General features: G+C 43.6%; 1 protein-coding gene across 2 annotated transcripts; it reads right to left on the reverse strand.

Annotated features, from left to right (window-relative positions):
- Positions 1-311: 311 nt before the first annotated feature.
- Positions 312-9,833, reverse strand: LOC129837296 (uncharacterized). 2 transcript variants are annotated; one of them, XM_055903347.1, is made up of 9 exons: positions 7,386-9,832; positions 7,017-7,078; positions 6,762-6,866; positions 5,931-6,062; positions 5,153-5,301; positions 4,432-4,600; positions 3,268-3,396; positions 2,954-3,089; positions 312-2,481 (listed from the first exon to the last, which is right to left on the reverse strand). In XM_055903347.1, exons 1-9 carry the CDS (start codon positions 8,906-8,908, stop codon positions 2,361-2,363), a joined length of 2,526 nt encoding a protein of 841 aa, XP_055759322.1. In that variant the 5' UTR covers positions 8,909-9,832; the 3' UTR covers positions 312-2,360. The 2 variants fall into 2 exon arrangements, with proteins under 2 accessions (XP_055759322.1, XP_055759327.1); XM_055903352.1 differs by lacking the exon at positions 5,931-6,062 and having other exon boundaries at positions 7,386-9,833.
- Positions 9,834-13,011: the final 3,178 nt, after the last annotated feature.

Here is a 13,011-nt window from a genome sequence, read left to right on the forward strand (position 1 = left end):
ACTTGTTTCTGTCACTCAAACTAAATTACAGCTGATCTGTAGTGATGTAGGTCATCAAGTAATCTACAGTAATAACATGTGATATCATATCATAAGGTGAATGCACCAATTTGTAAGTCGCTCTGGATAAGAGCGTCTGCTAAATGACTTAAATGTAAATGTGCATGTTTTCTAAATACTCACCTACACCTTTGTCAATATCCCAGTCATTAGTAATCTGTTACAGCTGTAGCGCAGTCATTGAGTGCATGCAAAATAGGCTTATTATGCATGATGATCAAGCTTGCAAAATGATGTCTAGGGGAACTATCAGATGTGCATTTCTGTTTATTAAAACATTATAGTACCACTTTACACTAGTACCTAGTGGCCTACCCTTCTTAGGCTGATTTGATTTATGACATGGATAATAAGCCTATAGAGCAGGGGTATTCAACTCTTACCATACAAGGTCCATACAAAGAGACCTGCAAGTGTTCTGTTCTACCTGATCATTAATTTTAACCACCTTGTGTGCCAGGTCCAGGTCTAAATCAGTCCCTGATTAGAGGGGAACAATGAAAACAAGCAGTGGCACTGGCTTCAAGGTCCAGAGTTGAGTTTGATGGGTATAGAGGGCAAGAATTTGAAACCAGTCAGCAACAAGAGACCGGTTCATGGTTAGAGTCATTTCCATTTCAACACAATCAGTAAAACAATTATACAAAGAAAATCAGCTCAGAATTAAAAATATCAAATTATTATACTCTTAGTGTAGACCTGCTGGGCCTTCTTATCTAATTTCCTATTTCAATGTATCATCACAAACCCATTTACACAACTGGATTCTCTCTATAGAGGCAAATCACCAATACTGCTGGCATAGTTAGCTCTCAAGTTCATCTGTTGTCCATCCATTGAGTTGGCCCCCAACATAGGAGCATGTGTGAATGAGCAGTCCTTGTTCTCCTAAAATCATCCTTTGTGTGTGTGTGTGTCTCTGTGCGTGAGTCTCTGTGTGTGCATGCATGAATAGGATAACAATGAAAAAAGGGCACTATGAAATAAGCAAATGTTTGGTAGGGGGGGGAACTAAAAAGCAAAGCAGTCAAAATTTCAGGATGAGTTGTTTTTGTCAAGTGCAAGTGTTAAAAACTATTCTGTGTTAAGATTGACATTGCCTTTATGCTTTGCATGCCTCTTGTCCCCACAACTACACAACAGGGTGTGTGTTGTCATTGGTGGTTTAGTTATCAAGAGTGTATGACAGAGTAAAAACATTTGACATTGATGCTGTTTACACAACTACTTAATTATTACATCAGTCTGTATGGATTGAAAGGGCCATGTTCATCATTACCGCAAAAACACCCACACAGGGAACTGACATACACTGAGGGTACAAAACATTAGGATCAACTTCCTAATATTGAGTTGTGCACCCTCATGAAGGCCTGCACGTGTGTGTCAGTGGTTATGTGTCACTATGTATGTGTGGATTGAGGTGTGCATTACCCTCAGAACAGCCTCAATTTGTCAGGGTATGGACTCAACAAGGTGTGAAAAGTGTTCCACAGGGATGCTGGCCCATGTTGACACCACTGCTTCCCACAGTTGTGTCAAGTTGGCTTAATGTCCTTTGGGTGGTGGACCATTGTTGATACACACAGGAAACTGTTGAGCGTGAAAAACATAGCAGCATTGCAGTTCTTGACACACTCAAACCGGTGCGCCTGGCTCCTACTTCCACTTTACTTCAGTCAATTAAAAATGATTGTGCAAAAGAGGGAAGCCATATTTTCTCTTTTTTACTGAAAATGCTGAGCCTGTGGCCAGCTTGGGGTACGGAGGAACAGAATGATGAGCAAGTTACAATCAGGGATTTTTTGACAATTAAAACCAACAAACAAAGATCAACCATGGCCTCCTGTGGGCCAATTGGAATCCACAACAACCCTCATAGCAACAGGAGGGAAGAAAACAAGGAAATGATGATAATGGAAAAAAAAATAGTAGTACAAATGGACCAGTGCATCAACTTCAGTTTATAGGTACAATGAATATCTGTCCAGGGATTGATTCAAAGTCTAGGTTCAAGTTGTTGTTTTTTGTTTTCAGGTTGGTACAGGCTAGAAGAGTCCGTTCTCCAGTCCGTTCTCAACGAGGCTGTGTCCTTTTTTGTCCCTGCCCCATGTGTGCACTCCGTATGGACAATTTTCCAGCATTCGACTACTGTCCCTTTCTACTCTCATTGGCCAAAGTCAAGAGAAGGGCTAGGTCATCTGGATCCCTTTGACTGCAGCCGACTGGATTCACAGGGTGCCGAGGACTTTGATTGGCTGATGCTGGAAGACTGGCAGACCAGCAGACACCTCTTCCAGTTACGTCTGAGACTCCGCCTCTTTCTCTACTCCAGCCCCTGGTCGAATGCTCTTGATTGACAGGTACATCTCTTCCTCTGCATCATAGTAGTAGAACTTCCTCAGGTACATGATCAGTGGTCTGGAGAGGGAGAGGTCAAATGAGTAACCCTTTATGCAAAAAGATACCTTTACATTATGTTTAGCATGTGAAGTAGTTTTCTCTCTGTGTATAACACTCTCCATAAAAGAAAGGAAACTGATGATGATGATGATGATGATGATGATGGATTGCATTAAGTAGTATTCTCTCTGTGTATAACACTCCATTAAATAAAGGAAACTGATGATGATGATGATGGATTGCATTAAAGGACAGCTGCTATATATAGCACTTTTCACTTGGTCTCAAAGCGCATCATTAATGTCTAGTCTGTCAGCAATCAAGGATTATTTCCATGAGTTCTTTATTTAAACTAAAATAATATGCTGAGGCATTTCTGTCAAAGCTCAGGAGAGAATGCTAATTCACTAACAACTATTTCCAAGAAAACAGATACAAGGTTAAAATGAATGACTAAATCAATATTTTGATAAATTGAGTATGGCAGTACTTGGGCAGCGGTAGCTCCTGGATGTGGTCGATGCGGACCATCTGTCGGATGCAGAAGCGACAGAGGTGCTGCAGGGACTTGACGTTGCTGAACCGGGACACTGGGTAGAGCAGCTGCACCGGGGTAGGGGGGAGCCCTGGAACACACACACACACACACACATTCGACACGCACACACACGAATGAGCACAAACAACCAATACAGATGCTCGTAACCTCTCAGCAACCTTGTATGCTATGCTTACTGTCATTACAACCACTACACTATGTGGTAGTTCACATAAACATCTAATTGGTTAGGGGGATGTTTTTACCTGGCACACGTGAACGCAGGAAGTAGAGGAATTTTCCATTTTTGGAGTGCATAATGGCTCGCTCGATAAACTCCACCACAGAATGACATCGGTCCTCAAACTTGGGATGACACCACAAGCTGAATGTCCCTATAGATGGAAACATGGAAGGGACACACCACTTACACTCACACGTACAAACCATTTAAAGGGGAATGAAATAGAACCAAATACCATTTAAAGGGGAATGAAATAGAACCACATACCATTTAAAGGGGAATGAAATAGAACCAAATACAATTTAAAGGGGAATGAAATAGAACCTAGTGGTACCACTTTATTTAAAGTGTTCAGGTATAATGCTTTATTACTTTTTTTATCGGCACGTATTATATCATATGTCATGTATCAAACTTGTTTTTCTCAACTACCCCGTGGGTTGGGTGGCTGATATGTGCAGTATGTGTAAAACATAAATAGAATTAACTGCATGCTTTCTGTCTGTCATATATTTACACTGCATGATGAATGTGTCTGTATGTGAGTAAATCATGTTAGAAGTGCTTTATGCATATGCCATGTATATTTGCAAGCATGTCTTTGTCGTTTACCCACTTTGTGTGTGGGTGACTCACCACTTTGCTCTGTGTGTGTGTGTCTGTGTGAGTGTATGGGTGTGTGTGCGTGTGTACGTGTGTTAATAAACATGATGACTGAGTGAGTAGCTACAACATTTATATTTGTGTCATTGACTGACTGTGTGTGTTTCTGCGTATTTACGGTACACACGACTCACCTCTGTAGTGCTCCGTGCGCGTGTGGTGTGTGTAACTCACCTCTGTAGTGCTCCATGCGGCGTGTGTAACTCACCTCTGTAGTGCTCCATGCGCGTGTGGTGTGTGTAACTCACCTCTGTAGTGCTCCATGCGGCGTGTGTAACTCACCTCTGTAGTGCTCCATGCGGCGTGTGGTGTGTGTAACTCAACTCTGTAGTGCTCCATGCGGCGTGTGGTGTGTGTAACTCACCTCTGTAGTGCTCCATGCGGCGTGTGGTGTGTGTAACTCACCTCTGTAGTGCTCCTTGCGTGTGTGGTGTGTAACTCACCTCTGTAGTGCTCCATGCATGTGTGGTGTGTGTAACTCACCTCTGTAGTGCTCCATGCGTGTGTGGTGTGTGTAACTCACCTCTGTAGTGCTCCATGCGCGTGTGGTGTGTGACTCCCTGGGAGCGGAAGCTGAGGCTGAGGATGTAGCGGGGGTCAGAGCTGTCCCTCACCAGGAACGCCCCATCAGGCTTCCCCTTTAACTTCATCTCTGCATCTTCCCAGTTCATAGGACCCCAGTACCAGCCACACTGGGGATAGACATGTAGGTGTGATTATGAATGAATATCATAGAAACACACACACACACACGCACGCACGCACGCGCGCGCACGCACGCACGCACGCACGCACGCACGCACGCACGCACGCACGCACGCACACACACACACACACACACACACACACACACACACACACACACACACACACACACACACACACACACACACACACACACACACACACACACACACCATCCATAGAATCTAATACAAACACAGAACTGAATTCATGTCATGAGGCAGTTATTATCAATTAAAGGTTTGTTATCACACACACACCCACCCACACCAAGGCAGTTATCATCAATTAAAGGTTTGTTATCACACACACACCCACCCACACCAAGGCAGTTATCATCAATTAAAGGTTTGTTATCACACACACACCCACCCACACCAAGGCAGTTATCATCAATTAAAGGTTTGTACCTATTTGCTAGTATGTAACCCAATCGATTAGTAGTGATTCAGTCAACATGTATGTGTATTTGCGAGTGTCGTTGAGTGTGTCGCAATTACCTTTTCCAGCTCTCTCAGACTAGCGGTGAAGTTGCTGGCCTCAGGCCGCCTCAGAGGACAGAGCCTTGGGGGCGGGGCCAACCTGGAAGGGGGAGGAGCTGAGAGGAGCTGTGAAGAGGTGGAGTGAGGCAGGGCCCGGAGGAATGCATCTGAAACAAATAGAGCAATATTCAGTTAGACACAATGATATGAATGTGTAGCCCAAACCATTGCTTTGGTATAAATGGGAGTTGCTAGAAAGTTACATGCATAGATCTCAAGTTAGGACCTGTTACTAATAGATGATAACAGTGTTCAATTTGAGTAAGACTGCTTAGACAGACCAGGTGCCACAAATACTAATTCTCAAGGCATATAATCAAAATCTTGGACAAGCATTGGTTTCCGACCGCACACCATGCACCTTCACGATTCATTTCCACGCTGATCGGTCTGTATAGTCTTTCCTGAATACAAGCACGTATTTCACCTGAGGGAAATGATGCAACCTTGACCACAACACGCATGTGTCACACCATATCACTCTATGAACTTAGGCATTAGCTGACAGGCATATAGGTTGTATGTTACATATATCTTCAGAGCTGCAGATATTACACATATGAATGATTACTGATATATTCACACGTTTATAAATACAGCATTATAAATATATCATATTGTTTTGTATTATGTTTTTTTCAGAGTCTTAGCTCTGGGCATTACGTGCTCTATCACGACACCGCCCGTCCGTTTGCCCCATGCACAGCTCCCAGCCCTCTGCTCTCTGGTGTCTTACCATTGAGGCTGATACTATGCTGGATGGTGGCATGGGAAGGATGAGGAGGAGGAAGAGGCAGGGGGAGGGACTGTAGGGAGGCCCCCATAACACTCACTAGGAAAGGACCAGGCTGCGGCCCACCTATGTCATCTGGAACAGAGCAGGGGGGGAAGGGGAGGTTTCAGACCAGGGAGGGGTCTATATCACAGGCTTTCTCAACTCCGCTCCTCTGGACCCACTGTGATGTGACGTTTTCATCTCAAACTTTTTTTATATATATATTTTTAATGCACTCCTTGAAGTATTCTAGGGTAACTAACAAATCAAAACAACATCTGATGTAAGTTTATATTTCTAGGTTGCGAGAAATGGGTGATTCAACGTGACATTCAGCAAATTGGTTTGACCTTGTTCCACTGCCTGGATGAACATTCAATTCCTTTAGGTCGAGAGGGTGGGTCCCCAGGATCGACGTTGAGAAACACTGGTCTATAAGGCCACAATACAACAGTCCCTCAGACTTATGGCTGTTGATGTGAGTGTAGCCGTGGGGATCAGAGAAGGTGTAAAGCTATTAGGCTCTCCATCACCATAGAACAGAATGGGTATGTTTATATACTGTGATATAGCTTTCAGGAGAGGGAGGTAATTTGGTGGGTATAGGAGAGCACGGTGAGTGAGGGTATGCAGGAATCATTTTTAGTGTTTGTGTGTGCCTACAGGTAGAAACATAAGCAAAAGAGATGCGTGCAAGAAAGGGAGGGACACAAGGAAACACACAGAGAAAAATAGGCTACTCTACAGAGACAAAGAGAGAAAGAACAGAGGGAAAGAAAGGAGGTAAAGTACCTAATAGACTGAGACTTCTGCGTGGAGGAGGTGGAGGCGTGGGAGGGTGCGGAGTGTTCGCCCCTCTCCTCGAAATATCCACATCCACCAATGAAACAGTCTCACCTGCACCCAGAAATGGAAAGAATGAAAGAGAAAGAGAGAGAGGGAATGTGAGAAAGGAAATGATAGAGGAAGAGAGTGATGCTAGTAAAGAAACGTGAGTTCTTGGACCAGAGTTTGCCTCCTCAGCCAAGAAATGGTAGAGCCCCTTACCAGTGAAAGGAGCAAAGGAAGCAGGAGAGAAAGCACTTTGGGCCCTGGTCATTCGGGGTTGGCTGTGGCAAGAGAAAGACAGCAAAATAGGAATGAAATAAGTTATGGATGGAATATAGAGGTGATCGGCTGAAAATTAGATATTAGAGTTAGGTAGCCTAGATTTAGAAAAACCCAGATTTAGAAAAGATTCTGACAGTTATGGGCCTATAATATCCTGATAGAAAATATTATATTTTAGGATAGGCTCTACAATATTACCTGGCACTGTAACCAATCAATAAATGAGTTGACCTCTATAGCCTGCTATAAATTAAAGGCATACAATCAGTAATTCCTCACAATGCTTAAAAGTGTGGAAGTCCTTACCTGTCCACGTCATGCTCCCCACCACTTCCACTGGCCATATCCATTAGACTTCCAGCGGAGGAGATTGAAAAGGCCACTGATGGCCTCTTATCCAGAAGGCTATTGGAACCACTACAGCTTTTAGTTCTGAAAAGTTTACTCAGGCGTATTTTAAGTGAGCCCTTTCTGGACTTCCCTGGAACTTTTAGTGTTTTCTCGACCCGACCGGTTGGAGTCCGGGGCTCACTGACGCACTTGTCCGCCCGCTTCCGGGGTGTCGATGCCTGGCTAGGGGTTGGACTGACAGGTCGGTCCGAGCTCGGTGTAGCCGCTGAGGCCCCAGGTAATGTCGACACCTCCAGATTCTGTTCTGTATCTCCCGGGCTCGGTTGAGTTGGGTTAGGTACGTTTCCATGCAGGCTACATACTTGTGCGTCACAGTGCGCCGACGGACAAGGTTCTCCAGCCACCCCTTCCATCTGTCTGGTCAACTCTGCCTGAAAGCTACTGAGAGAAAATGCACCGGACATCTTCTGAACTCGACGTGCTCGACTTTCATCCGAATCGTCCTCCGGGCATCCAGTGATACCCAGCCTGGCCACGTCCCCAGTCCCCAGCCCCTCCAGCACCAACAAAGCATCGCTAGTCTCAGTCGGGTCATCCCCATGCCCCATCCCCGCTGGTGCCGGCCCATGTGCGCCCTGACACGAGCACTGGGGAATCTCCCCGTCCTTGAATAATATCTTGGGTACCGCGCCGAGCCCCAGCTCCCCGAACCTTCTGGCCAGGTCGAACACTGGGCCGTCGGGCAGCTCCCCGGTTGTGCACCCCCATTTCGACTCTATCATGGTGAAAGGATTGGATTTATCCGATAAGGGAGGCCAGTCTGATGGGTTGGTGATCAAACTGTGCCGGTGGCTTAGCTCACCTCCCTCGATATCGGCAGCAACCGTGGATAATACCACCCGGGGATGCAGACCCCAGCTCTGGGACAGATGGTTCTGCTGTTGCGCGTTGCCGGCACTGAGCGTATTGTTATTGATGCCTCCGATTAGGTCGGAGACAGAGCCGGAGGTCTTGTCCAAAACAATATGTTTCCTCGACTGATTCCGACCGTCGGATTCACAGTCTAAAATCCCCTCACCATCCCTCAATATGTTAGGAAACACAAGGAGCTGAGGCCGTAAGCCGCCTCTGTGAGCGAACTCAAAGCCCTTGGCCTCCATGGCGCTGTGTGGAGGAGGAGGAATAGACACCGACGGTTTAGTCGCCATCACCCCGGTGTCAGGTGCCGCGGTTCCGCCGCTCTGCTGTGCATTGTTCAGCGAAGAGAGATTGCCGGAATGCGCGAGGCCTGTCGTGGGATCTCGGGCGAATTCCAAGCCCGCTTTCATGTTGCTATGAGCCAAGACCTCTTTACCGAGTCCTGCCACCACTCCACCCGACGACAGATTCCCATTCTCCTCGTCCAAGCGGTCATCCTCGGCCGCGGAAACCAGACGCATCAAGACAAAATCGGGAGACATATCTTGTGCGTTGTTCATAATTATTCCTCAATTCACGAAAGGGAATAAACGATTTCTACGCTTCACATAGCTACCGCCGTTTGATGGATCCCCGTTGTCTTATAATAAAGAAGGGCCAAAGCGCTATCTACCATAAATAGGCTACAAGCGAATAAACTATTTCAAGCGTTCTTTCATTATCGCACAGATAAGCGCCTACAAAAAAACGACATCCATTTATATTCTAACGAAGACCGAGCGAGTATATCCAGCTTGCTGTTGTACGCAGGCGAACCCCGGGGTCAAACATACAGTCTCATTTGTTAGAATAAAAAGCCTCACAAGTCTGACCACTCTCTCTCTTTCTCTCCCTATCTCTATCTCTCTATCTCTCTCTCTCCGGTTCCCAGCGAAGCCCCACCCGCTCCCTCACTTCCGCAAATCCTATGCATTCTGCATTCTGCGTTCAGTGTGTCCCTTGTCTCCCTCTCCCTCCCCCGTTTCAATTCAATTCAATTCAGGGGGCTCTATTGGCATGGGAAACATATGTTAACAATGCCAAAGCAAGTGAGGTAGATAATATACAAAAGTGAAATAAACAATAAAAATGAACAGTAAACATTACACTCACAAAAGTTCAAAAAGAATAAAGACATTACAAATGTCATATTATGTATATATACAGTGTTGTAACGATGTACAAAGGGTTAAAGTACAAAAGGGAAAATAAATAAGCATAAATATGGGTTGTATTTACAATGGTGTTAGTTCTTCACTGGTTGACCTTTTCTTGTGGCAACAGGTCACAAATCTTGCTGCTGTGATGGCACACTGTGTTATTTCACCCAGTAGATATGGGAGTTTATCAAAATCGTGTTTGTTTTCGAATTATTTGTGGATCTGTGTAATCTGAGGGAAATACGTGTCGCTAATATGGTCATATTGGAATTGTTAGGATACTATACAAGTCACTAATTGCAAAGTATCCTAGCATTCTGCAATTATTAATTATTTGTTTTATTTTGTGTGTATTTTTTGTATTGCTAGATATTACTGCACTGTTGGAGCTAGAAAACACAAGCATTTTGCTGCACCTGCGATAACATCTGCAAATCTGTGTACACGACCAATAAACTTTCATTTGATTTCTCTCTCTAATGTGGTGCAGGAGGTTAGGAAGTGCACCTCAGTTTCCATCTCATTTTGTGGGCAGTGTGCACAAAATTCTCTCTCCCTGTAGTGTGAAGTGATGAGAGAGAGAAATCAAATGAAAGTTTATTGGTCGTGTACACAGATTTGCAGATGTTACCGCAGGTGCAGCAAAATGCTGGTGTTTTCTAGCTCCAACAGTGCAGTAATATCTAGCAATACAAAAAATACACACAAAATAAAACTAATAATAAAAAAATTCAGAATGCTAGACTACTTTGCAATTTGTGACTTGCATAGTAGCCTAAATATTCCAACATTCAAATTGTTCCTATTATTGACATTGAATGGGGGAAATTAATTCAATACAGGACTATATTTGTTGTTGCTGAATTTTATTGATTGATGGCTGTATAATAAGCTATGTTCATTGCAAGAATCAGCATAGTAATAACACCCGTAATAGCTTAGGCATTAATAAACATTTAGTATGCAAGGCCTATTTTGATTTCACTGCATGTCTTGGCAAATTATTGCATGACTTCAACAAATTAGTCCATTATCTTCTCCAGTGCACAGAATAAAAATCTGACCACTTGTGCCAATGACCGTGGGCAGTGCTGGGCACCTGCTCTGCTCAGTCTGTTCTTGGCATCTCACCGCCCAGTCTTCGCCAATTTAAAAGCTGTGTCAATTTCAATTCAATTTGGCTCAGGAAGAAATAATCTAACATTGTGCTAGTAAAGTGACTAAGGAAATTAGGGGAGAAAAATAACAAATATAAGATTCTATTCTATTCCCGACTGTGCCACATTGTCAAAACATCCTGGACGAGAGTCCTTACACAGGCCCTCACACTCTATGACTGCACTTAAAAACATAAATATGGTGATTCAGCAATCCATGTGTCACTCATAAAATGTAATGTCATAGAATAGAACAGGATAGAATATAAATTCCACCAATTAATTTGCAAAAGATAAATCATCAATGCATGGGCGTTTATAATTAGACCTCTCCTATCATAACCATTTGACTTCCACTTTTAGCCTGCTAGATCCAGAGGAGTGGCTTCCTAGACTGCACTCATTGTTCTCCAATTAAAGTGATAAGACATGATTGGGGAATTCTAGAGCCTTCCATCAGAGCAAGCAGCACTGTCCTGAGCTTGACAACCTACATTTCAGCAATGCCTATCTCCCCTTGTTGGATACCCTATTTCAGATTTCAGGATGCTATCAATTTCCTCCACCTGTCATATACAAAACCCACCACCTTGCAGACAAAGGATGACAAAGGTTTTCACCCATAAATCATGACTCATTCAATCCATTGTAAAAATACAGTTGAATTCGGAAGTTTACATACACTTAGGTTGGAGTCATTAAAACTCGTTTTCAACCACTCCACAAATTTCTTGTTAACAAACTATAGTTTTGGCAAGTCGGTTAGGACATCTACTTTGTGCATGACACAAGTCATTTCTCCAACAATTGTTTACAGACAGATTATATCACTTAGAATTCACTGTATCACAATTCCAGTGGGTCAGAAGTTTAAATAACTAATTTGATTGTGCCTTTAAACAGCTTGGAAAATTCCAGAAAATGATGTCATGGCTTTAGAAGCTTCTGATAGGCTTATTGACATAATTTGAGTCAATTGGAGGTGTACCTGTGGATGTATTTCAAGGCCTACCTTCAAACTCAGTGCCTCTTTGCTTGACATCATGGGAAAATCAAAAGAAATCAGCCAAGACGTCAGAAAAATAATTGTAGACCTCCACAAGTCTGGTTCATCCTTGGAAGCAATTTCCAAACGCCTGAAGGTACCACGTTCATCGTACTTTGGTGCCTGAAGGTACCACGTTCATCGTACTTTGGTGCGAAAAGTGCAAATCAATCCCAGAACAACAGCAAAGGACCTTGTGAAGATGCTGGAGGAAACGGGTACAAAAGTATCTATATCCACAGTAAAACGAGTCCTAGATCGACATAACATGAAAGGCCGCTCAGCAAGGAAGAAGCCACAGCTCCAAAACTGCCATAAAAAAGCCAGACTACGGTTTGCAACTGCACATGGGGACAAAGATCATACTTTTTGGAGAAATGTCCTCTGGTCTGATGAAACAAAAATTGAACTGTTTGGCCATAATGACCATCGTTATGTTGGAGGAAAAAGGGGAGGCTTGCAAGCCGAAGAACACCATCCCAACCGTGAAGAACGGGGGTGGCAGCATCATGTTGTGAGGGTGCTTTGCTGCAGGAGGGACTGGTGCACTTCACAAAATAGATGGCATCATGAGGGAGGAAAATTATGTGGATATATTGAAGAAACATTTCAAGACATCAGTCAGGAAGTTAAAGCTTGGTCGCAAATGGGTCTTCCAAATGGACAATGACTCCAAGCATACTTCCAAAGTTGTGGCAAAATGGCTTAAGGACAACAAAGTCAAGGTATTGGAATGGCCATCACAAAGCCCTGACCTCAATCCTATAGAAAATTTGTGGGCAGAACTTAAAAATTGTGTGCAAGCAAGGAGGCCTACAAACCTGACTCAGTCACACCAGTTCTGTCAGGAGTGGGCCAAAATTCAACCAACTTATTGTGGGAAGCTTGTGGAAGGCTACCCGAAACATTCGTCCCAAGTTAAACAATTTAAAGGCAATGCTACCAAATACTAATTGAGTGTATGTAAACTTCTGATCCACTGGGAATGTGATGAAATAAATAAAAGCTTAAATAAATCATTCTCTCAACTATTATTCTGACATTTCACATTCTTAAAATAAAGTGGTGATCCTAACTGACCTAAGACATGGAATTTTTACTTGGATTAAATGTCAAGAATTGTGGAAAAACTGAGTTTAAATGTATTTTGGCTAAGGTGTATGTAAACTTCTGACTTCAACTGTATATATATTTTACTTACATCTCGTAACCAGAAGGTGGTGCAACAGGCCACCAATGATGGTAAACCCACCGAAGTCCAG

This window comes from Salvelinus fontinalis, chromosome 3 (genome assembly GCF_029448725.1).
Source record: "Salvelinus fontinalis isolate EN_2023a chromosome 3, ASM2944872v1, whole genome shotgun sequence".
NCBI lineage: Eukaryota > Metazoa > Chordata > Actinopteri > Salmoniformes > Salmonidae > Salvelinus > Salvelinus fontinalis.

Bases quoted from the DNA above. Each gene is read 5' to 3' on its own strand.
- LOC129837296 (XM_055903347.1), bottom strand. From the start codon at position 8,908: ATGAACAACGCACAAGATATGTCTCCCGATTTTGTCTTGATGCGTCTG. The intron at 7,079-7,385 runs GTAAGGACTTCC...CTCTTGCCACAG, and splicing joins GGGGAGCATGACGTGGACAG to CCAACCCCGAATGACCAGGG. The intron at 6,867-7,016 runs GTAAGGGGCTCT...TTCTGGGTGCAG, and splicing joins TTCCTTTGCTCCTTTCACTG to GTGAGACTGTTTCATTGGTG.